Source organism: Mchenga conophoros, linkage group LG5 (assembly GCF_057382185.1).
Source record: "Mchenga conophoros isolate Kocher_MC1m ecotype Shallow Benthic linkage group LG5, M_conophoros_male_GT1.1, whole genome shotgun sequence".
In the NCBI taxonomy this organism is placed as follows: domain Eukaryota; kingdom Metazoa; phylum Chordata; class Actinopteri; order Cichliformes; family Cichlidae; genus Mchenga; species Mchenga conophoros.
This window is the reverse complement of record NC_140530.1, coordinates 15,275,123-15,299,311: the sequence shown is the minus strand read 5'-3', so window position 1 is coordinate 15,299,311 and position 24,189 is coordinate 15,275,123. Positions and strand designations below refer to the sequence as shown.

The 24,189-nt window shown below is 38.9% G+C and overlaps 1 protein-coding gene across 1 annotated transcript; it reads left to right on the top strand.

The window, feature by feature from the left end:
* Positions 1-2,862: 2,862 nt before the first annotated feature.
* vstm2lb (V-set and transmembrane domain containing 2 like b) lies at positions 2,863-23,829 on the top strand. Its single transcript, XM_085273536.1, has 4 exons — positions 2,863-3,156; positions 21,351-21,520; positions 22,553-22,597; positions 22,791-23,829. Exons 1-4 carry the CDS (start codon positions 3,042-3,044, stop codon positions 23,040-23,042), a joined length of 582 nt encoding a protein of 193 aa, XP_085129662.1. The 5' UTR covers positions 2,863-3,041; the 3' UTR covers positions 23,043-23,829.
* Positions 23,830-24,189: the final 360 nt, after the last annotated feature.

The window sequence follows — 24,189 nt, the reverse complement described above, 5'->3', positions numbered from 1 at the left end:
CGCAGACACAACTTGAAAACAATAATGCTATTCTTTTATGGCTGGCAAAGATAAAGACCTAAACACCTAAACACCACACAGCAGAAGCAAGATAAGAACTAAGAGGGCAAACAGCTGTCTTGAATCCGTTTGATCTGATTGACACGGCTGGGAGGAACCTGTGGAAAAGGCAGCGCTGAGGAGCACGCTAACAAAGCCACTTTGCTTAAATGTATCACTGGCTGATTACCTTTAGAGATTATATATACTGGTAGTGATTCAGGGGTTATCTAAAAGTGATGTAACACCATATTTGAATGTTGGTAAAGTGCTTGGCACTGATGCGTTATATTTCTGTAACAGAAAACGAGTAGGAAAGCTGGGGAACTTACATTTAGGAATTTCCTGTTCCTGTACAACAGCTGATGCACACTGCACAATATTCAGTTTTATTGATTGTTTCAGCTTTACTGGCACAGTATCAATGAGTAGGTGGAACTAGAATATGAGATGGAGTCAGGACAAATCAGTCAAAGTGAGATGGAACTACTGTCTTTTTGTGCTTATTATTTTAAAAATGAAAATGTGAAAGCAATTTACCTGGCAGTTGTGCAAATTGCTGTACTTTTTCCTTCATAAATATCTATCCACATAAGAAAGGCGTAAAGGTAATTTTCTTTTGAAGGTAACTACAAAAAAGCAAGCATTTAAATATAATTAATGGTCTGAACATAATTAAATTTATCCCATTGAGAGCAAGTATTGTGCATTACAATCTCTGTTGATTATGATAGTTTGCTCATAAGGAGAAACAGGCTCCCTTTCTAAAAGCAGCAGGTAAAAAAGAAGGAACTGAATGTGTCAAAGTGAAGTGAATAAATAATGGATGTCATGACGCTTCTGTGGAAGCTGTTGGCTTTGAAATCCACTCCCTGGTTGAGTCACACTCCCAGTTCGCTCCCTTCATTTTACATTTAACGGGCCCATCATCTCAAACGCGCGCACAGGCACAAGCACACACAGGCATTTTCTCCTCATCTCTAGCTGGGGCTGTCTGAGGCAGTTAGTGCTAGAGAGGTGCTGATCTCACAGCTACCAGGCAGGTGTTGTGTCCATCTTAGAGGCTAACGTCTGCATACATCAGCTTCAATTTCACCCTCGGTTCTCGGGGCTTGTGAGCCAAGCTTACAGCCACAGGAGGAGACCAGAAGGCACCATCAGCCAAGAGCAAGAATAAATAGCTATATGAGCCTCTTTCGACCAGCTGGTGCATTGTGAAAATGGCAGGGTTTCTCAAAGACCTCTAAGGTTAACTGGTTTTCTTTTGTAGCGGCAAAATTATATCTAAGCTCCTTAAATGGTGCTGTCTGCTCATGCTCATATTTCGAGGGAAAAGGGCTTTAAGCTGTGGATGTCCCAAATGTCTTAACAGCAAATAAATCATTTTCCAGTATTACTGACACCAGGAGATGACAGAAGGTGCCTTGGTATTAAATACCTCATTAAAGTTGAAGCAGACGAAATTGATTTTACGTCCCCACATGACTCTATTACAACTCATACAATAAGGAGTGATCAAAAATAACAGTTTAAACGTGCTCAAACTTTAATTTAAAGAAAAATATTCCACCCTCTGCAGAAAATTTAAAATGCATGCTGTGAGCTCCACGTGTCAGGCTCTCGCGCAGATGGATCAAAGTAAGAGGGATAAAGGGCTCCCTTGCCTTTGATAATAATTAATTACACACTCGAGCAAAAACAAATGCATATGCATGTGTGAAGCTAAATGTGAAGGGATTATACCTCTCAGAGTAATGCAGTGGCCTCTTAGCACCATATCGTAATTTTCTTACTTTGCATTGTGCGCTTGTTTGTTGCTGAATCAAGTAAAATAAGAGCAGAATTGACTTTTTGGAGCAGATGGAAGATGTCCTCTTAATATGAAAAGCCCTGTGAAATATTAAAAGCGTTCGTGTCTTCAGCATGAAGGGGTGCATTTCTTGCTATTTCTGTTATTGTTAAAAAAAAATATGGTAGCCTATATCATTGAAAACAGAACAGAATGTTCTTGTCTCTATGTCTCCAATATCAGAGCGTCGTCCTTCAGCTCTAATGTGACTCATCTGGCTGTCAAACTGGGAAGGAAAGAAGACTGGCTAAAGGCCACTTGTCTCTTCACTGAGCCCAGACTGCGTTTGTTCTGTCAGCCCTGGACAGCTCAACACAGGCTCACATGCCACCTCTGTGTCATGTGTAGGTCAATCTAAAAGCACAGTCAGAAACACTGACATGATCACTAATGCAGACCATACGAACACAAAAATATTACAGAAAAATATTACAAAAACGTAGTTTCTTTGCAGTTTTCTGAGACAGTTAATAGCATGCTAGCTGGCATCACCCAGCTAGTAACAAAGCCTGTATACAAGCTTGTATGCAGAGTGTTTTATCAGTGTAAACAATGATCAAACATTACTCTTAGTGCATAAAGGAAACACTTATAGCATTTTTTTAAAGCACCATTAATGTTAACGCCCTCCTAACTTGGACGTTTCTCAAAGTGGAACTACTTTTATTCCTTTAACTTCAAGGGTTAGCAAGGATACCCAGTTTAAAAACACACCAAACACCCTCAGCATACATAAAACACTTAGCATGAAACAATTAAATCCCACCTTTTCAACCGCCACGTTAAATATACATTAATATGTTTACTGAGGGCAATTATCTAACCTGTGTAGATGAAATGAGTGAGGAGGGTGTCCAAAAATGGGGGTGTGGGATAAACTTAAAACGACAGTAAGGGCTCTGTCAGATCCCTCCGCCTAATTGACTGTCCCGGTGTGAGCCGCCTCACCTGTTTACACGCTGCTTCTCCCTCCGCCCGCGCTGGCCGCATCATCTCCTCCCTCTCACAGCCGAGCGGGTCTCCGAGTCTCTGTCCTCCAGCTCCAGCTGTATGTCTGCAAGGGCTGCTCTGCGCCGGTGGGGATATATCGTTACCGATGCTCTCCATCTAACGTGAAAATTTCATACAACTGTTTTAAATACCGGCCGAAGCAATGGGAGCTTTCGGAGTGATAATGGGGCTTTTACAGTACGCGGGACTTTACATTCAACTTAACGCAGCTCTCAACGACGGACACGGAGAGGTGGATAATCACATCTCTGGGAACGGTAAGTTGTGTTAATGAGTGTGTTTGTTGGAGTGGGAGAGTGAAGCTCTCATTGCATTGACTCTTAAGTGTTTGGGTGGGGTTTAGTGAACAACAACGTTTGATGTCAGTGATTAGTTCATATACATTACGGATGGGGTGTGTGGGGCCAAATTAAACAATGAGTTGTGCACTTTCATCATGTTTTATTGTGTTTACACCAACGTGCTCGACCATGTTTGAGCATTTTAATATCCCTGTATATGAAACTTGTTTTTCATTACTCATTAAAAGCGCAAACACACACACACACACACACACACACACACACACACACACACACACACACACACGCACACTTAGGTTAACAACAAGCAGGGGCAGGACAAAGGCTTTTGAAGCCAGGCAGGTGTTTCATCATAATGTCTTCTTACTAAAGTGTCTTCAAAATGTTTGTGTGTATAATTATTGTAGCACACACAAACACACACTCACAAAATAGATGCTGCAACTTTGGTAAATGTTTACATATCCTTAAATGTCAGCGGAAAATAAACATTTTTAATGTTTATTTTTAATATCAGAGAAAATGTGAGACTAGTATAAACTGTAATAAAGTCAGTCATCTTTCATTTCTTCATTTCTTAACCATGCATTGCTCTTTGGTCTGACAAGTACATTTTTTTTGTTAAATTTTACTTTACACATAACTGACTCAGGTCTTTCCCCAAGGCACAACACCCCCAACCAAACGTCTTGTTTTTAGTAATTTCATACAGTATTCCTAATTATTTTAGGTAATGTCTTTTTTCCCAAGTCAATAGGTGATGGTAGAGACAGAGGGACAGAAAATGTGAGGAGAGATTGGATGGGATGGTGTGCAGTGTAGGGCACCCTTCGAAAATCAGTTTTGCAGTGAGATGGTAGCCTGCCCATTACTGGGACCACTACAGTGGTGTATTAATGTTTCATTTTAAGACAGTTTAGAAAATCTGTGTCTCTGAAAACTTTATTTTGAGTTGTATTTCATCAAAAAGTATAAAATAATAATGCTAATTAATATTGCTAAACAAGAACTGTAGAGTTATGAAAAAGTAGATATGAATTACAAATCCAACAGCACACTGTGTGAGCTGTTCAAATTGACAAGGCTTACCAGAGTAGTTCAACATACGGAAAATTAAACCCAGGGTGGACTGAAGATTTAGTCTGATGTACAACAAAATAAAATCTAACACTATAAAGTAAAACACAAGTGCAAAAGGATGTGCACATTATGTGTTTTAAAGGACAAAATACAGCTTTAGTATTCACCCAGAGGAGAATGAAGTTCTTGTACTGTGCTGTGTGCATTTTATGGATGTGGGTAGAGGCTTGAGATGCCCTGTTACTCAAGTAACTTGCCATATTTCATACTTAGAACTGGCTAAAAAATTGTAAGTTTGCAGTCGTCCGGTTGTCCTTCTAGGTTGGTATTTCACAGAATAACACATGACTTATTGTAGTTTCACTGGGATTGCTGTACTGTACCTGTGCTAACATAAAAATGGTATGTAAAAGCCTACATTAAAATTCCCTTCCCTTTAGATAAGTGTCTACCCTTGCACCGTCAACAGCAGGATCTGTTGGGCAACGATAAAACCTACTTCAGACTGAAACATTTAATGTTTACCTGCACGTTTGAATGCATATTTTCAGGTCATAGTCACTGAAACCACTGTTTCATTATTTGTTATATTTTATTTTACCAGCTCTAATAATTTATTTCAATGTGAAAAACAACTGATTTCGTTTTCTGTGGTTCATACATTGTGAAATTTTGAACAGAATTATCATTTATAGCTAATAGCAATCTCACCTTTCTCCTGCACCTCCTAACCTTACTGTTACATAATTAAATTGCGTGGTTTGCCTTCAGCTTGCTGTGTTTAGCATTTTAGCTTTGACTTGACAAACTATAAATTCTGCAGCGGCGTCACAAGGATGGACTGTACTGGACAGGTTAGAAAATCAGCAGCATTTTTCCCAAAGGAAGCAAATTAAAATCGACTGTAGTGTTGCCATTAATACTGTTTCCCAGGCAAAAAAAAGAAGGAACGCCTCCGTGTGTTTAACAAGAATGAAAAACTATGTTGAGAAAACAACCTAGAAGCTTTCTACTGTCATATTTGTACAACATCAGCTTCACCACCAGAAAACAGAGTTGTACTATCCTTTGTGGTTAGATAAGATTTTTTTTCTTTTCTTTGTAATCAGACTCTTTGATAAATGGCTCAAGCAGAGGGAAGCCGAGCCTTCATGCAGAGCAGAGAGGCTGGATGCACAGTTCTGGAGAGTGCTTGTTAGATTTAGCCCTGACTCATTTGTTTCAGATAAGTGCATCTGGCCCTTGCACCCCAGTTTCCACTTGAGCTGAAGTGTAGATTGAATCACCTGCAACGCAAAATTATATGTTCTGTCTGAAGACAAACACGTTCAATGGATCAGTAGCTTCACCCCATTGTATGCCACATGCATCAGAATAAGACTCTTACCTGCCATAAGTACTTGAAGGTCAAGTGTCAGCAGTAAGGAAAGCGACAGAAGCTGTAATAAGTGATGTTATGCATGGGGGAGGTCTCGGGGGTAACTTATAACAGGAAGTGATGATAATGATGATGGGAGACATGTTGGAAGCCTTTCAATTTTAGCATAAGATGTTGCAGTGTTAGTGTTCTTTGGCAATGCTCATCCTGCTCTGTGAGTGCACTACCTTCACAGTGTGGGGGCGTGTACCAATTCATTAGGCTTCCAAAGTGGCTAGGATCCTCACCCAGTCCTCTGCTTGGTGTCCTCTTAATGAGGACAGCCAGCTCAGTCAGTTTGCATTGGCTTTTAATTTGATGGAGCTCTGACAGTGCAGGAGGTGGGGGGCAACAGATTGCACAGTCATGCTGTCACAGCAGAGGGTGCTGGTGGAGGCTTGGTAGGAAACAGAAGGGCAGTGAAACAAGAGTGTGTGTAACACAACGTGACTTGAAGTGATGACTGGTGATACAGAAATCTCCTCTGATCTGTAAGAAAAAAAAATATCAATCAGTTGTCTTGATATTTCTGTGAAACCTACCTGACTTTACGGACATTCAAGTCAAACAAAAATTAAGCTTTGAACAATCGACTTTCAGTACTTGTAGCTACATTAAAATATCATCTTTTATTTAATAAATTAAGACTATTAATAAAAATTTAAATATAACAAAGAATTTCTCATGGAAAAAAAAGCAGTTGGGATTGTTTTAATTATAGATTCATCTGCTGCTAATTTTCCTCCAATAACCGACTGTGATTTGCCCAATTAAATGCTAACAACAGTGAAAAGGTTCATTACGATGACAAGAGATTGATCATTTTACCTGATGCCTTTGGCATATGAAAAATTGTCTGTGAAGTAGGTGATGTTCGTAACACTGAACAACACTTGAGGAGGAATTACGAGAGTTCAGAAAAGCTCAGTTTTCAACAACATTAAGCAGTGAACAGTTGTCATTATCTTAACTGGTGTGTATATTAACATGAGCTGCTTCACTATTAGCAATTACAATGATTATTGGGAGTGTTGCATCAGGAAGTGCATCCAGTGCTTTGCCAAATGAAACATGCATCCACAGTGGCGACACCTGTGGAAACATTTTTTTGGTACTATTTTAGGTCATCTTAAAATATTTGACGTGTATATTTTAAGAACCAAAATGAACAAAATACTTCTATTTTATATTTAAATACTTCTCTTCATTGGCCTACTATTATGTCTTGAATTGGTTTTATAATGTTATTGTTGACTGGCACCAGTGTATATTTCCGATCTCCTGAAATTGTACACTCCTGGTCTAACCTGAGGTCCTCAGCGAAGGCTAGTTACCCCACAATTTCCCTGAGAAGACCTGAATGGCTCACTTTTGTCTTTTAAATCTCTTAAAGACGCATTTTCATAAGTAGGCTTTCTCTGATCCTCCATTCTGAGTTATTTCTATGTTGTCCTTTGTAATTGCTTTATCACCTTCTGCTAGGGATTTTTAATTTATTTTATATTTGCTTTTAATTTACTTGTTTTTTAATTTTAATTGTCTTCATTCATCGCTTTTAATCTCCCTGTGCTGCCTGTATTGTTATACCTAATGTTTCATCTTTATCTCCTCTTAAATGTTTTATATGCTGTTTATTTCCTGTCTTGTCTCGTGAAGTACTTCCTAATGTTGTTTTTTAAAGGTGCTATATTAATAAAGTTTTATTATTATTATTATTACCAGCAAAAATCTGTGCTGCAGACAGTTATTCTTTGCTTTGCTCATGCATTACAACACAGACATGAATGTAAATTTGTCATGTTATTCTTTTTTATGTTCGTTATATCACTGTATCTAGTCAGATGGCCAAAACAGCTTTTCATAAACACCAAACAAAAAATACATGTATTTCTTCTTCTTTGCAAGCTATATATTAAGACAACTGAATCACATTATTAGCTTGATCATTTTAATGAACACTTATTTACAGTTGTGCATGAGAAAAGTTACCCCAATATGCACCTGCAAAATGTATTTGCATCCAGCCACGTACACGTAATGTTGGCATTGATTTTGAGAACAGCTACTACACATAATATATCATTTGTAAGGATTTGAGTGCTATAAAAATCATTTGTGTTTAGGAGCAGTTTGGGAACAGGAATGCATCGTTATAGTAAGATGATGATGATGATGATAATTATTTACTATTTTTATTATTAATAATACATTTAAAGCTTGCAATTATCAGTCAACTTAAACTAGTATTATCACTGATGTTATTCTTTCCATCGTTCTAATCCTTACTTTTTTTAAAAAGGGCTCTTAATTTTTTGGGATTTTTCTTTTGTCTCTGTTCTATCAAGTATTTTCCTGGGTTGCTTTAAATATTAGTATTGTGACAATCCCAGTGTACCAAAGTGCACATTCAAGTTTGTTGTTTTTTTTTTTTGATAAAGAGGGTTCAGAAAATATAGTACAATAGTGAATATTCTACTTTAACAAGCTCTGTGTGTTATGATTCAGATATTAAACAGATTATTATATGTCTACTTTCAATTCAAGAAAAGTAACGTGAAAATGTAGCAGCTTAATTCAATGTCCTGTTTAGTTCATTGAAACTGTGTAGACAGGACATGCCAAGCAAGGGCTCCTGCACTCTACTCAAGGAAAACACAGACACCGTTACTTAAAGGCTCTCAAGGGCGACATAGAAGAAAGGAACATAATGTTGTCTTTCATTACTGTGGACTCCAGATGGAGTACGGTGAGCAATCTCGAAAATGCCTCAGAGCCCTGGTATGTGTTGTCAACAATACGTGATACTTCATGTAGCCACATACTGGGAGGAAACGCAGAAATAGCCTCCGTGTCTCGCGTCCCAAGGGCTATGAAAAATTCAGTCCGTAAGCCCGGTGTATCAGTGGCAAAAGGTGGACAGCTGCTTGCTTGAATCCCGGCTCCATCCTTATTTCATTATTTTTAACTTCCACCTTGAATTCAGGCTGAAGGTCTCGCAGTAAATGATAATTTCCCAAAGGACATACCTTTCTGTTTGCCCCAGAGCTGATTCTGGACCAAATACAGCTTTATTGACTTTCTGGCAATTTTTTTGTTTATCAGTATAATTATTTCCCACACTTGGTTATTTGCTGTCACTTGTACTGTAACTGTTGTACAGAAATCTCTTGACGTAATATCCTAGGTGATCCTAATATTTATTTTATATATGTATACAGGTTTAAGAAAAGTAGCTATTGACTACTTAAAAGATGTTTTGAAAGTGCGATAATCTCTAAAGGTTGTCTTGTATTCATCGATCTAACAGAACTCTCAGTAGGCGTTTTTTGTATGCAGGATTAAAGCTTTCTAAGATCAAGATAAATATCTGTATCTGCAGCAGGTCTCTTTATTGCTGCAGCTTCTTGTTGTTTCACCCACGATTCCCTCGGGGCTTCCCTGATTATTAAACCCATTCATCAAATTAGTGAAATCCCTTCTCTCAGGGGGTTTCTGTTCACGGGCTATTTACATTCACCTTGGTCGAAGTTATGTTGTTTATCTGGGTTTTTGTGTCTTGGTATTTACAGCTTTTTCTTCTTCTTAATGATTCGTTTCTTCTCTACAGTGCCCTATAGATGTGACTCAAATGGCACCATTGAGTTAATGAACCCGATTTTACTAGCTGTCCCTGTAAGGCAGCACCTTTTCAGGTGAAAAATGTTTGCACTTAACTTAGAAAAGGATTTCTACAATTCCTCCAGCTACCAGGCATCATTTCTCATATCTCTCTGTAGGACTGGACTGACACATGAAAGCAGCCCTGGAGATGGGCTCAGACGAGCCACATAACCACTGTGGTCCTTGGCCGAGTTTTCTCAACAGTCAAGTATAGCCTGCTGTCAATCATTATACTTTATCTCTCTAAATTCAGCCACACCAGTAAGGCCTCTTTAGATTGCATCATAATCTTATTTTTGTGCTTACTTCCTGAAATACATATTTTACACTGATATTATTCTAAGATTTGCATTTAGGGTGATACAATTAGGAATTAGTACGGTATGTAAAGTCCCAGTTTAGGCACAGAGTAGGAAAGGTGAGATTGACTTGGTTTGGATATGGGAGAAATAAAGAGAGACTAAATTGATTGGGAGAAAGAAGCTGAAGAAGAAACAAGTCAAGATCAAAAGAGAAAGGCCAAAGAGGAGACTTAATCGGTGTGCTGTCAAAATGACATGCAGGTGCTTGCCGGGTTGGGAGAAATGGAAAACAGATGATCTGCTGTGGTGACCCCTAATGGGAGCAGCTGAAAAAGGACAAGACTGACATGATACACAGTGACACTGTTTTTTCAGCAGCCTGAATTGTTGATACATGGCAGGATGGATCTAAGCTTTCATATTGTTTGTGTCACTTTGTGACCCCAACATCTCAATGTTGCAGCAGAAATGCAGATTCATTGCAGCAGGCAGCATTTTTTAGTCCTCTATTGTCCAACTTTTGGCCCATCTGCTTCAAAATTCATGTCCCATGTCCAGAAATGCTCTGGTGAATACCTTGGTTGTACCAAGTGGTTATTTTAGTTATTGGCTTCCAATTACTTCGAAGCAGCTAGCCATTCTTTAATCTCAGTCATCTACAAGGCATTTTCACCCAAGAACTGTAGCTCAATGGATATTTTCTCCTTTTTGTGTGGCGAGTGTATGGGGCAATCCCACCAGATCTGCAGTTTTTAAAATACCATGCCAGAGCCTGGTACAGACAACGACACAGTCACTTAAATCACCTCTAGTTTAAACTTCATCTTGACCAGGTCTACATCCCTAAATACAAGAAAAGGAAAAAACAACTGATTGCTGGTTTTTGTCTCTTCAAGTAACTGGCAGTGAGAGGAATATAGAATAACATACACCCTATCCTTTAATGGTTTCACAAAGTAAAAACAGAAGCTTTCAGGGGTGCTGACAAGCTTACACTGCAAGCCTCCTCGCTCTCTCTCTCTCTCTTGCTCACACAAGTACACAAGCATGGACAAGGAAAGATACGGCTGTCACACTTGCTTCTCATCCATGCTAATGAGGCGCCTGTAATTTAGTCATCCTCATACGGCTCAAGCTGCTCCACAACAGGGAGGGAGAGAAAGAGAGGATCGATGCATTGACCTTACACTGCCACTCATACTGGATTTATCCCTCTTGTTTTGCCTTGGACCTGAAGATGAAAAATATTTACCATTACTGGAAAAGTATGGTCTCTGTAGGGCATGAACAAAGTATTTGCCTTTGTTTATATATTTATGTCCTCCACTGGATTGTTTTCTTTCATTATTTCCCCCCTTTTTCATTTTTAATGAGTCTTTGGTGGCTAGAGAGCAGCTGCTCCAGTGTTCTCATGGTCTCACTTCTATCATTGCTCTCTAAGCAATAAAGTAAAAAATGGCAAGGAGGGCCACTTTAAAAATGCATGTACTGTACTTTGCATCTTCAGACAAGCGTCCCCCTGCCTCTGCTTAAAAGATGGTTCTGACAGTACTGCCTTTATGAAAATCCATACTAAGACAAGGCCAGGCCAGACAAGCTCACTCCTTGCCAGCTATATAGCGTTATAAATGAGACAACCCAGTGTGCTTAAGATTTCCCTGGGAGTCAATATCCACTTCAGAAGTACACGCTCTCATTGTACTCTCAGCCAGTTCAGGGCCGTGAAAGTCCACGAACGGAGTCAGCTTTTGTGTTGATTTAGCATTCTACCAAGGTTATTCGATTGATTTCTGGTGATGCTTGTGTGATTAAAGTCAGGAAACAGTTGGACGTCTGCTGAGCAGGCTTGTTACGGCCTGACACTGGCACTGCGCACACCAGCAGACAGTTTGTTTGTCAACAAGTCATGTTTCACAGGCAGGGCTGAGAAGGGCTCCTGCATAGCTAACAGGAATGCAATTTGACAACTGTCAGATGGACAGTCAAACCCTGACAAAGGGCCTGAGTTTATCGAATAGCAAACACTGGATATTGCTTATACTTTTGTCAACAATCATTTAAGTGAGAATGAAGGAAATGTACACGTAATACAGGTGAAATATTCTCATTTATTGTGGTCAATTCCCTCTGTCCGCAAAGTTCATGATCTCTGTGACTCGTGTCTTTCTTGATGTGAAATTTTCCCCTCATACATTTGATCATCAGGCCTGCAGTCACAACAATTAAGGTTCATCATAAATTTTGAACATAAAGCAGAATGCGCACAATTGAGTTGCTGAGTCGGTTGAACTATAGTGTGAAATCTAATTTTCACCCAGATGCTTTTTTTGTCCTTTGATTTAATTTTTTTCTTGAGATTGGTGTGTAAAGTCAAATCTGTAAAAGCTGAATTCTGTGTTTCCAGTCCTTGCATTAAAAAAAATGAAATTTCACTTACAAAAGTATAGAAAAATGTCTTTATTCTCTGTAATTTATGGACTTAAAAAAATGGTGATGTGGAAAAAGACTGACTGCACATACTCAGAAAGTGTCAGTATGTCAAAATCAAGTAAAAAAGCTCTTTGTTAGAAAATGAAGAAACACTATCCATTAGTTCGTTGTGAAATTGGAGGAAGCATAATTATAACTCAGTAGTTAATGTAGATTTAATGTAGCAGCATAGAGGATTATATGCAAATAGACTGCACTCTCTCTTGTTTGAAACATTGTTGCTATGATACACCACCACAGCTGTACAGGTGTAATGTGTTTAAGTACACTGACAATGTGTGGACATGCATTGTTGAGTTGTGGCTCCTGTGTAAGCAGGGCACAGAGATAGTTTACATATATCATTAAACTATAGCAGACTACATGGTCAAATATTAGAATGAACAGATCATAAAATCATCAGTATAACATCTGTCATTCTGTCTTCCTCTTTAGAAAAAGGTACGACGGTCAGCCTCACTTATGCGTCTTTGTCTCTCCTTCACGTAATCTCTGGTGCGGTGTAATAAGCAGTTGTCAAGGATTAATGCCACATTCATAGATAATCTTGAATACCATATGTCTTCAATAATCCTCATTAGGAATTGACAGTTTGTCCAGTGAAAATCTAGAGGACTCTTAAATTGAAATGGATAAAGAAATGTTGAGTGTGTATAAAAATGTAATGCAGTAACAGAGTGGATGATGAGATTCATCCATCTAACCATTCTGTTTATCCAGTTTAATGTGACGTGAGGGCTGGAGTCTATCCCAGCTGTCATAGGATGAGAAGCGTGGTATGCCCTGCACAAGAATTTATAGATATTTATATACACCTTTTGTGTGAAACACATTTAGCTATGTTTGAAATTCACCTGGATTAAATGCCAGTTATGCGATTTCCTCACTTAGAGAACACAAAAGCACTATACCTGCATGGACCACATATATAAAAATGGTATACAAGTAAATGTATTTGATTTATATGTACACTGTAATATTTATACATATTGTAGCACCAAACCAAAGTGTATTGTATTTAAAATCAATACTGCATATTGAGTTTATATTGGTGATAACGCCTGAATCTATGACCAATAGTTGTAATTCTTAGGCTGTTTGCTCAACAAACCCTCGAGAAAAGCTACCTTGAAACATCTCATACATTATAGTGTAGGATCACTGATTAGAAGCCAGAATTACTCTCACCTTTCTCACGAGGTTCGAGTGGTAACTGAAGGATACTACTTAATTCAGAAATTATCTTTCTCGAAAGAGTGCCTGGGCTCATCCTTAGAGGTTATGTGAGGACCTTGATCGTTTGAGAGGGGCTTTGCAGACAGCTGCTACTCCTCTGCTCTGAAAAGAGCCAGGTGAGGTAGCTTGAGGATCTCACCCGGATGCCTGCTGGATGTCTCCTAAATGAGGTGTTCCAGGCATAGGAGGAAGTCCTGGGCTAGACAAGATATTACATCTGTTGGTTGGTTGGTTTGGCCAGGGCAGAGTGAGGTCTGGACATATATGCATATATGAGACGGCTACCCTTGCAACCTGAACCTGGATAAGTAGCAGAAAATGGATGGATGAAAGGATGATATTTTTCTGTTATTTTTCCAGGAGATAATGTGAGAAATTACTGACTTTTGTTTGTTTTTTTTATTTCCATTTGTCATTTTCCTCTCGTCTATCTAGTAAAGGATTTCTTACTTTATCCTTTCATCTTTTTTGAATTGTTGTGATTCTCTGGGCAATTTGTGTGTGTGTGTGTGTGTGTGTGTGTGTGTGTGTGTGTGTGTGTGTGTGTTAAATAAAGACAACGCTTATGGATGTTAAATGCTGCAGGATGATTTAGAAGCCTTGTTATTCTCTGCCTTTACCTCAGCTGGGATTTTGTTGTATTGGGAACACGTGTGCATTAAAACATGCAGCAGAAACACATGGCTGAACGTGGTCAACTTGTGGCAAAGAAATAATGCGTTGCACCTTTTTAACATGTGTTTCAATTCTACATAGCTACATTCAGACAGAGACACACACACACACACACACACAGTATGCTGAATTGAAGCCACACAGCGAGTTACACACAGGGTAATTCTCCCAGGATGCTGAACACCTGCCAAAGCCAGTGGGCAAGGCTCCAGGAGATGTAGTGAGCTACTCTTGAGACTGTTGGAAGAATCTCTTTATGCCAGACACCAGAACGCCAGCAGACACATATTGCCCACTCAGCGAGCGGAAAGTGCAAAGGGGAACCGAATAAAAGGAGGAATGAAAGTGAGAAAGGATACTTAATAGGTAGAAAGTAAAAATGAAAGGGTAATAGGAACAGGGAGATAGGAGAGTAAAGATGCTATTGTTTTCAACAATTGGGGGTAGACTTTTAAGAAAGATGTCGGTGGGCTAGTGAGAGAGACAAGCAGAGAGAAGGCAAAGGATTTAAAAGAAAAGAAAGAGGTTAAAAATTGAAGGAAAAAATCTTACCTTTACAGATTCAGGGTCTTATTGGCTGGCAGGGGAAGTGGAAAAGTGCAGGAATTACCTTGCAGGTATAAGCCTGTGCTGGTACTGTAGCTCTGGACGCGAGGACTACCCATGCAGCTTTCTCCTTGACTTGACTTTGACATCGGATGCTGTGGCTTCAAATGGCTGTGGACACTCAGAACTGGTCATTTTTCAAGAGTTCTCCTTTATTCTCTATTTTGATTTTAATTTTAAAGAACTGTTTCAATAAAAGGTTTTTTCCAATGTAACCAGTTAGACTGTTAAAGCCAACACCAGTTCAGCATGAGTCTGATTGAAAGCTGACCTAAATATGTGTGCTACTGTTTTGATACTCTGACTGGCTAATCATTAACTATTATTTAGATAAAAAGAAAAAAAGTATTATTTTTAGCATTTTTATGTAATCCTTTCACAACCAGTAGATGAGCAAACCAAGATACATCATTAAAAACCACGTGAGAATTTCCAGTCCACTTGTTGGCCACATGTGGCTGAAGCACGAGCAACAAAGGAAAATTCAGGAAGAAGGTGACGTGTTACAGACCTCTGGACACCATGGAGAATCCATGTCCATTTCATAGCTAATTGCTAGCCTGTACTGACCTTTGGACATCTATGGTCAGTGTTGGGGAGTAACTGAATACATGTCCCGCTGTTTCGTATTTAAATTACAAAATATGAGTAACTGTACTCTGTTACAGTTACCGTTTAAAAAGGTGGTATTCAGAAAACAGTTACTTTGTTGAAATAAATGGATTACATGGCGGTCTTTTCCTGTTTCATATCTTAGGCTATGCTCTCTCTATTTTTGGTAATTCAACGCCTGTGGAAACCCAAACAAAACACGCATTAAGAGGCTCAAATGCCTGTGTCTCAATCTCGTGTCTCATAATGACGTGAGGAAATATTTTTAAAAATTACTGTTCAAAAAATGATTTAATATGAAGACAGAGTGTTAGAGGCATAGCCCTAAAGAATGTAGCCTCATGGGCAGTGTAGTCCGTGTTGCAGGGAGAATGGACTGCCATACCCTTTATGTGTCTGTGAGCCTTTCAACGCCTCTCTCTCTCTCTCTCTCTCTCGTTAGCTAAGTAAGTAAGTAAGTAAGTAAAATTTTATTTATATAGCACATTTCTAGATAAAAGATCACAAAGTGCTTCACAAGGTATAAAACAAAAACAGTCAAAAGTTGACAAAATGCAATTTTAAAAAGATATGTTTGACCCAGACAACAAAGTAAAGCTAGTTTTCTGCTACAAGCCTGACACGGAACCTGACGTATTAGCAAGAGGTCCCTTTACTACGGCTTGGAGCCGCGGACCTGTTTTATATACACACGGAATAGCTTTCTATACGAGATCGCTGCAAAAAGTGCAGCCTTACCTAATGTCAAGTAATCCAAAGTATTCAGAATACGTCACTCTCACTGAGTAACGTATTGGAATACGTTACAAAATACATTTTGGGGCATGTATTCTGTAATCTGTAGTGGAATACATTTTAAAAGTAACCTTCCCAACACTGTCTGTGGGGCCCTGCTGTATCCCAGAATGCTAAGCATACATGGCTACAGGAAGGTGTTTTGGGCAAACTTCCCTGGTAGTTGGGTCAGATTGTGGTTGAATCATGTTCACTCTGTAAATGACCTGCGAGTGTTGTGTTGTGGTTGTGTGTCCACACCAAAGGGGAAAACTAACCAGAGTTCAATTAAAACAGACTAAACACCACAAAATACACAAAATACAATGGTGTATCTAGGATGTTACAAAGTTATTTACTTCAGCTAATATGTTACTCATGCTCATTCAGTAATGTTATCATGCCGTGTCATGTAATAGAAGCGTTCCAAATTTCACAGCTTATGCTCTTCAGCAAAGACTTAAAATCTTGAAGATGTAAAAGTGTTTACGTGTTAATTAGACATAAAACACGGGCGACCGTGGTTCAGGGGGTTGGGAAGCTCATCTTGTAACCGGAAGGTTGCTGGTTCGATCCCCAGCTCTGTCTTTCTTGGTCGTTGTGTCCTTGGGCAAGACAGTTCACCTACAGCTGACTACTGGTGTTGGCCAGAGGGGCCGATGGTGCAATATGGCAGCCTCGCTTCTGTCAGTCTGCCCCAGGGCAGCTGTGGCTACAACTGTAGCTTGCCTCCACCAGAGAGTGAATGAATAGTGGAACTGTAAACTGTTATTATTAATTACTTGGGACACTTACCTTTTTATTACATTTTGGTTCCATTGGCCTTTGCAGTGTTCTCTGTTGGATCATCTCCCCAAGTGCTTTTAACAGAAGGGTTTTGATACTCCTGTATTGGTCAATTAATAATTTATTATGTTGAAACATTTTATTTTTTAAAGATATTTCATACCTTCCTTTTTGTGCTTACTTGCTTTGTGTTTCTTACTTTCTACAGTATGTCGCACACAAACAGCCTTTTTTTCCCCCGCAGTAGTGCAGTCTGTTCCAAGTGACAGATGCTGCAGTGCTGTGCCGCTGGCTGTTGATACTGTGTCTGGAGGACAGAAAAGTGTGAGAACCTGCATTGAGTAAGAAAACCCAGATGATTGAAATGCCACCCTTGGTTGTTTTGCTCTTATGTTTTGTACGTGACGTACTTCTCTGCCTTCCCCGGCTTCAGTTGTAGCACCATATGTTGAAAGCGCAATATAACAAGACATTGTTATTAGTTTTGCCTGACATCTGTGCTCTTCGTCAGAGATCTGAGAGGCAAGATTGCCACTGCTGAATAATGAGACGTATACTCTTACAGAGTGCTTTTCATTGCAGAGCATCATATTGTAGTATTATGAAAAGTAGCTGCGTTGGCATAAAACCATAAAGAAAATGTCTTTTCTCAGAAATGTCAATCTTTGCACCACCTTCTAGAGTGACAGTAAATAGGTTAGCTGCTCCTTTTCTCTTATTATTTGTTTAGTCTTATTAAAGCTGAATGAATAGAATATGTAGATGTAGATGTCTCTAATTTCTGTAACTACTCTAATTTCATGCCTTGGCTGTAATATTTATTTATTTATTTTGCCAGACGTTATCGGCCTTGTCATGTTACAATTTTCTGGAATGTTTCACTTTATAACAGTCGTCACAAGTTCTCCCAGGTGCTATTTCTGAATGTCTTGATCTGTTCAAAATGAACAATTATTGTGGTTTCCTAGCAAGAAAGCCACGCACCATCAGGTTACAGTTAATCTTTGTACCTGCTGTGATTACAGTCTGCACTGGCAGTGTAGGGGTAGTTAGTGCAACGGGAAATTGTCTCAGCAGATGCAGCTTACTGTGCAGAAAAATCTGAAGAAAATGTGCACATTTACAGTTTTTGTTTCCTTTTGCTTATCATAGATCTGCACTTCCTATTGTTTTTCTGTTTAGCTGTCTGTGCACATCTGATCTGCCCCGAAACGTTCTATAAAGGCTGGCAGTTTAAAATAAAAGACATTTATGTCTGTAAAATGTTTCTTTTCTTATGGGGGCATTTTACTTTTGCATTACAATGAAAGTGTCCGATTGAAAATGTCAGCAGATAGAATTTTCTGTTGTCTAGTGAATCTTTTGTTAAGACTGTTATTTCTGCAATCCACAGTGACATTTCAACCTGAGCTAGGAACTTATGGTTTATTCATAGTTTGTCTTTCATCATGTCATCATGTTTTGTATTGTTGTACTGTTTGTATTTTTAAACCTTGAACCTTTTGCATGTTCTCTGTTTTAACACGAAATATTGCCCAACACATACATTAGAAAGTGCGGTTTCTGCCCTTTTATCTGCCGGCATCTTAACTGTTAGATTGTTAGGCTGTGATGAAACGTAGACAGTAGAGAAATATTTGGTTGTTTGGTGACTGAAGTGTTATTTTTTTTTTAGCATAAATAAAGTGTATTGTAGTGTAACTTATTAAGTACTTTAATGTTAAAGTGATTTCTTTCAGGAGATCTCTCAAAAGCTTAAAGGAAATGTGTCTATATGTATGATTTTGGTCTGCCAATGTAAAAGCAGTTTTTATCTGAGCAAATACTGACAGCAGGATGTTAGGACCTTTTGGAAACGTCTCTATTGAATGTGTTGCATTCACGGCAGTGGTTGAAGGGCAGGGCAGTATAGAGAAAATCACTTGGGGCCATGCAACACAATATTATCTGTGGCCGTGTGAGACACAATACAAGCTATTTTACCAATATGTTTGGTGTTGAGATAAGACATCCAAGGCTACGAAGCTACCCATACACTAATACATTAGTCCTGCAAGAAACCAGTCTTTGTAAGGATTGCAATGCATTTTTTTCAGTCCAGACTTCTTTAAATCAAACTGAAAAGTCTCCAAAACTATTGAATTGCTATGGCATTTAAAGTATTAATTCTGGTAAAGCAAAAGTGAGGTGCTGAATGCCAGTAAAACTGTTGAACATTAGCATAAAGTCTTTGTTATTGTAATTTTTTCGATTGTCATTTTTGAATATGAGCGTTGAAGTCGGAACTGCTCTGTGCCAAAGAACAGCCTCTCGACACAGCTTCATTAGAAGTAAACTCCCTTAGGTGACCAAAACTGTTGTGCGTTGTTGCTACACAGGGCTCTGCTGGCTGTTGTCTGCAAGTTGCCGCTGCGGATTGTCACCAGGGGGCAGTGTTAAAATATTTGGAAAAACTAGTAATGTTTGTGGCTCTTGTTTGTGTTTGTGCTGGTCCTTTAGCTTCGCCCCTGTTGCAGAGAAGACAGAACTCCTAACACACAAAGAGCTTTTTTTGTAGTAAAATGAGCATTAATGAAAATTCTCCGTTTCTCACGTGTGCACTGTAAGTCTTTGCTTTTCTTGCTTCTCTCTGCAGTGAGCTCTTTCCTCTTTAAGTGACCATTTAAACCTCAGGTTTCCACTTACTCATAGCATCATTACTGGCAGAACACATGCTTTTCATTTATTTGTTATTTATGTAGCTATTTTTCTAGAGTGTTTTTAAAGTGTATCAGATATCGAGATATTGTGTCCCTATGAAAAAATGTTACAATTGTATGTAAATTGAATGCATAGTTGGGGAAAATGGATAAAAAAAAGTGTTCAAACAAGATTACACTGTTGCACATTTGCATGCAGACCAGATAACTTAGTCACAAAGTGTCCGGTGTCTATCCTACTTTTCTGCCTTTTTCTCTTTTGGCCCCGGAGAGTCTCAAAACTACAGCAGGTCTCCTCCTGACAAATGAGGCCACTGCCTGGCTGCACCGCAGCAGTGCAAGGGCACAGAGGCTTTAGGAGTCTGTCCAGTGGCACTAAAGCCTCTCTCTGCTTGCCTATTCTCAGCTTTTTTCCCCCATCAAGCCTACTTTTCATCTTTGCAGAAAGCAGAGTGAATATCAGTTTCAAATAATAAAAACTCCTCTCTTACTCACTTTTCTGAAAGATTGTTATTTTCTCGATAAGACTTAAAATATTACCTGATAGTCTATATGGCTTTTGTCCTTATTGCTCTTCAAAGAGCGATGGGTTTTTCAGTACCTTTCCTTTTGTTTTACAGTTTTGCCAGGTGATGGCAGAAACCAAAACAGAGCTACAGGAAGAGTGAATGTTGAACTGTACATTTACATTTGATCAATACACATCACCTGTGATGCTTTATGTGCATTATACTTTTACTCTGGAGCATATTAATTATATTCTAATTTTAATGGCCAATGCGCTGCCAGCACAACATTGAGCTGACTGAAATTAGATTACATTTCATGGTTGTAACCTCAAAATTGCATTGGTATTGATTTAATTTCTAAAGCTGCATAAATCTAATTTTGTGTTACACTGACTGGGTTCAGTATGTTTTTGTCTGCTCAGGCCTTATACACATTACTGTGTATAAGGTCTGAGTAATGTAGTAACTTCTAATAAGTCAAAGTTTTCAAATTTAATGAATTTTATTTAATTGATATTATCAGTCATTGACAATGAGTTCTTAAAATCCATCACTGCTGCAGTCGGGCTTCATTTGTCACATCTCAGACGTGTGTGGGCTTGTGATGCAAAAGGTATTCCCTAATTATTGTCTCCACAGCCTTTAGGTAGGTCAGCTTTACCTATAATATAATCAGTTTTATTAATGCACTCAAAACAACTGAAAAGCACACTGATATCTAAAGAAAAGCTAATTGAATTGTCAGTTTGCTGCATTGATTGCTTTTACTTTAGCCCAAACATAAGAGAGCATGATCCCTCTTCTGTATTTTTTCCTTGTCAGTTTAGAGCAGCTATAACCAGCTGAAAATATTTCACTTCTACACTCTTTTTTTTTTTAGTATTCCTTGGTTAACTAACTGGTTTAATTTATTTAGTATTCAACTTTTTGCTGTGTATGTGTTTTATTTTGTTTCATTTTTAGATTTCTATTTGTGCCTCACGTTTGTTTCTATGAGCATCCCAAGCAAACTGAGACAAATTCAGGAACTGATTGATTACCACCAACCTGATCATGACTGTTATCATCCTGCAGTGCAAACAGACCTACGGTATAAAATCATTGCTTGGTTGGTTGAATACACCACTCTTTCCTGAATCCTTATTTTTATTTTTATTTAAGTTCCAACACTGTGTCCTTGGCTTACAGTTTTTCTCATGTATGAGTGTGATGCAGTAATGCCACATTGTCACAAGGCTCTTTGACAAATAATGTTTCTGTCCTTTTAAGCCCATCTCTCTCTGTCTCTGTCTCTCTGTTGCAGCACTGTTTACAGAGGTCCCACACGACATCACGACACACAGTGGTGAGGATGTAGAGATGGCCTGTTCCTTCCGTGGGGCGGGCTCTCCGTCCTACTCCCTGGAGATCCAGTGGTGGTATATCAAGGACTATAGAGAGTGGCAAGAGAAGCCTCCCTATATCACTAATAATGTAAGCAGCTGTAATGGAAGTTCCTTTATTGTATATGTACAGTGATTTCTTGATGGAGTCACCTGTAGCCCAGTGAAGGTGAAAAACTCCTGTAATACCTCAGCAAACTTAAACTCAACCATCCTATATTTAACTTTAAACAAGAAAATATTTGTTAAAAATATATATCTTAATTCCAATTACAGATGAAACAGGGCTGCTTTAGCTTAAAAGTAGTGAATTAACAGCTGAAATAGCTAGAAATTATTTCATGGCTCCAAAAAATACTAGATGGATCAAAATAGTACATATATAACTGATATTGCAACACATCCAGAACAAAGCAAAGATTATATAAATCATTTCTTGCAACCTTAATCACTGTACACTTTTTTTATTGCTGAACATCCATTTTAACATTCACTTTTTCAGATTTTACACAGTTTCTTATGGCACGTCCACTTGGACTAAACCCAAAGCTTACTGAATATCAGTCAAAGGGAAATGCAGTGGCACAAACCCTCTTGCATGGAAACCAAGGTATAATTGCTGATTAGCATTTGCCAGCACTGGGGGAACAGGTTGACTCTCTCCCATCATGGGGGGACTCGAGCTCCCCTGTTGTGCCTCTAGACACTATAATTGGTGCTGAGAAAGAAATAGATTTTCAAAATCTCTTTCTGCTCCATGCATAATTCATACCTATGCCCAAAAGAATACCTCTGTGCCTCTGCATACCCAATCACGCAAACTCTCCTGCTCACAGGCTTACATGCTTGGCACTGTGGAGTGTGTTCTTGTGCATGCACATTTGAACACACACACACGTATAAACCTCAGCTAGACGAGAACAAGGAGAACAAGGTAAACACATCAGAAAAGCAATCCAAACAAGTAATCCTTTGCTTTAAAAGAAAAAATACTGATACATCAGTCGTGTTTGTTCCTGTTCCTCCAGTGAGATGCTGCTAAGAATGAGATCTATTTTTTTTTTTTGAAAAACCTGCCTCAGTCGCTTTCTGCTGTTAACTTTTCATCCGTATTTCCGTGCAGGTCGTACCTTTGGAGGAGACTGTCAGAGGTGCCACTAAAATTAGTGTAAGTTTGATGTGGTATCAATCAGCTGTCACCTAGAAAAGTCATGTTTGATTAAAGGCATTATCAATCACGATTATGGACATGTAAGAAATCACACTCTTGTAACACTCATTTCCATTTCTTGATAGATGCTCTTTTGACATTTCACCAAACTAAACATAAACAAGAAAACTTGATCTTTTCTGCTCATTAGGTGGTGAAAGTGGCCGGTAGTAACATCTCCCACAAACTCCGTCTCTCCAGCGTCAAACCAACAGACGAGGGCACGTACGAGTGCCGCGTGATCGACTACAGCGGTGCTGTGGCGCAGCACCACCGCGTCCGGGCCTACCTCCAGGTGAAGCCCGAGAGAAGTCAGGGATCAGAGGGTGTCCAGTATAAGTCGCAGGGCAGTCACCCACACTTGCCCCATCAATCTGACTGTGACGAGACCTGTGTGCTTTAAAACGAGCCATGTGCCCGGCACTTTGCATGACTTCACTCTGTAAAGAGGGACACTCATCAGCACACTTAATTTATCACACGGCTGAGACCCTTTGTGTTTCATGGTTTGATTGTTCATGGTTTTACTGACAGTACATCTGATTGACTTCATCTCTGTGCATTAAGTTTACCATAATGTGACAGTAAGGCTGTAATGACAAAGTTTTATGTTATTATTGTAGGCCCAAGATACAGACAGACGATGCAGTGTGCCACTTCTATTGTCTTTTACCAAAACGTGTGCTGAAAGCTGCAGTATTTCAGTACGAATGCTTTGTAAGAAAAAACTGAATAATTTTACACTTTTTTCATTATCTGAAAACTTTTCCGTGCATTGGTTTTAAATCGTGTAGTCCTTGTTTTTTGGCGCCTTAAGGGCAAAGTGTATATTTAGCTTTCTAACCATAACTAGTATGTCTGTAACAATGCAAGTGTACGCCCTCGTCACATCGAGATGAGATATCTGTTCTTGTGTATTCACTTATTTGCACTGTATACTTTTATTGTTTCACAAAGTTAGTCAGTGCCAATCAAATATTACAAACCTCAGCTAGTACGTAAATCACACTAAAATTTTGTCCTAGTTTTCTGAACAAAGATACCCTTTGTTTTGTTTTTTCCCCAAATCACTCCTCGACTGTGTTTGCCCCGTTGCTACTGTTGTGTTAAATGCTTTCATTTTAAATTATAAATTTGATTCTGTGATTCTGGTCTTCCGTCTTGTGTTTGATCAAATAAAGTTTTACGGTAATTTAAATACATTTCAAGGTGTGCAGACTGACTACTCGTGAGATCCAGTGATGCTTTAAATTCTTTATATCAGTTATATGGTATGTTTACTGCACACTAATCACTCTGCATGTTTGTAAGATTATAGGTAAGTCGTGTTCTTGAGTGGTGAATTGTGTTATGTGCTTTTGGAGCATACAGTCACGTTTTACGGTGTGTAAGCTGACACATTTGTAGACGGGATAAACAAAGGATTTTCCCCGTGCATTGTATTATATTCCGAGCTGCCACAAACGGCTGACAGATTGTGTTGTGCTGCCAGCTACTGTGCAACACAAACAGTGCATTCTTCAAAAGCTTTGCAGGCTTTCTTTTTCTTA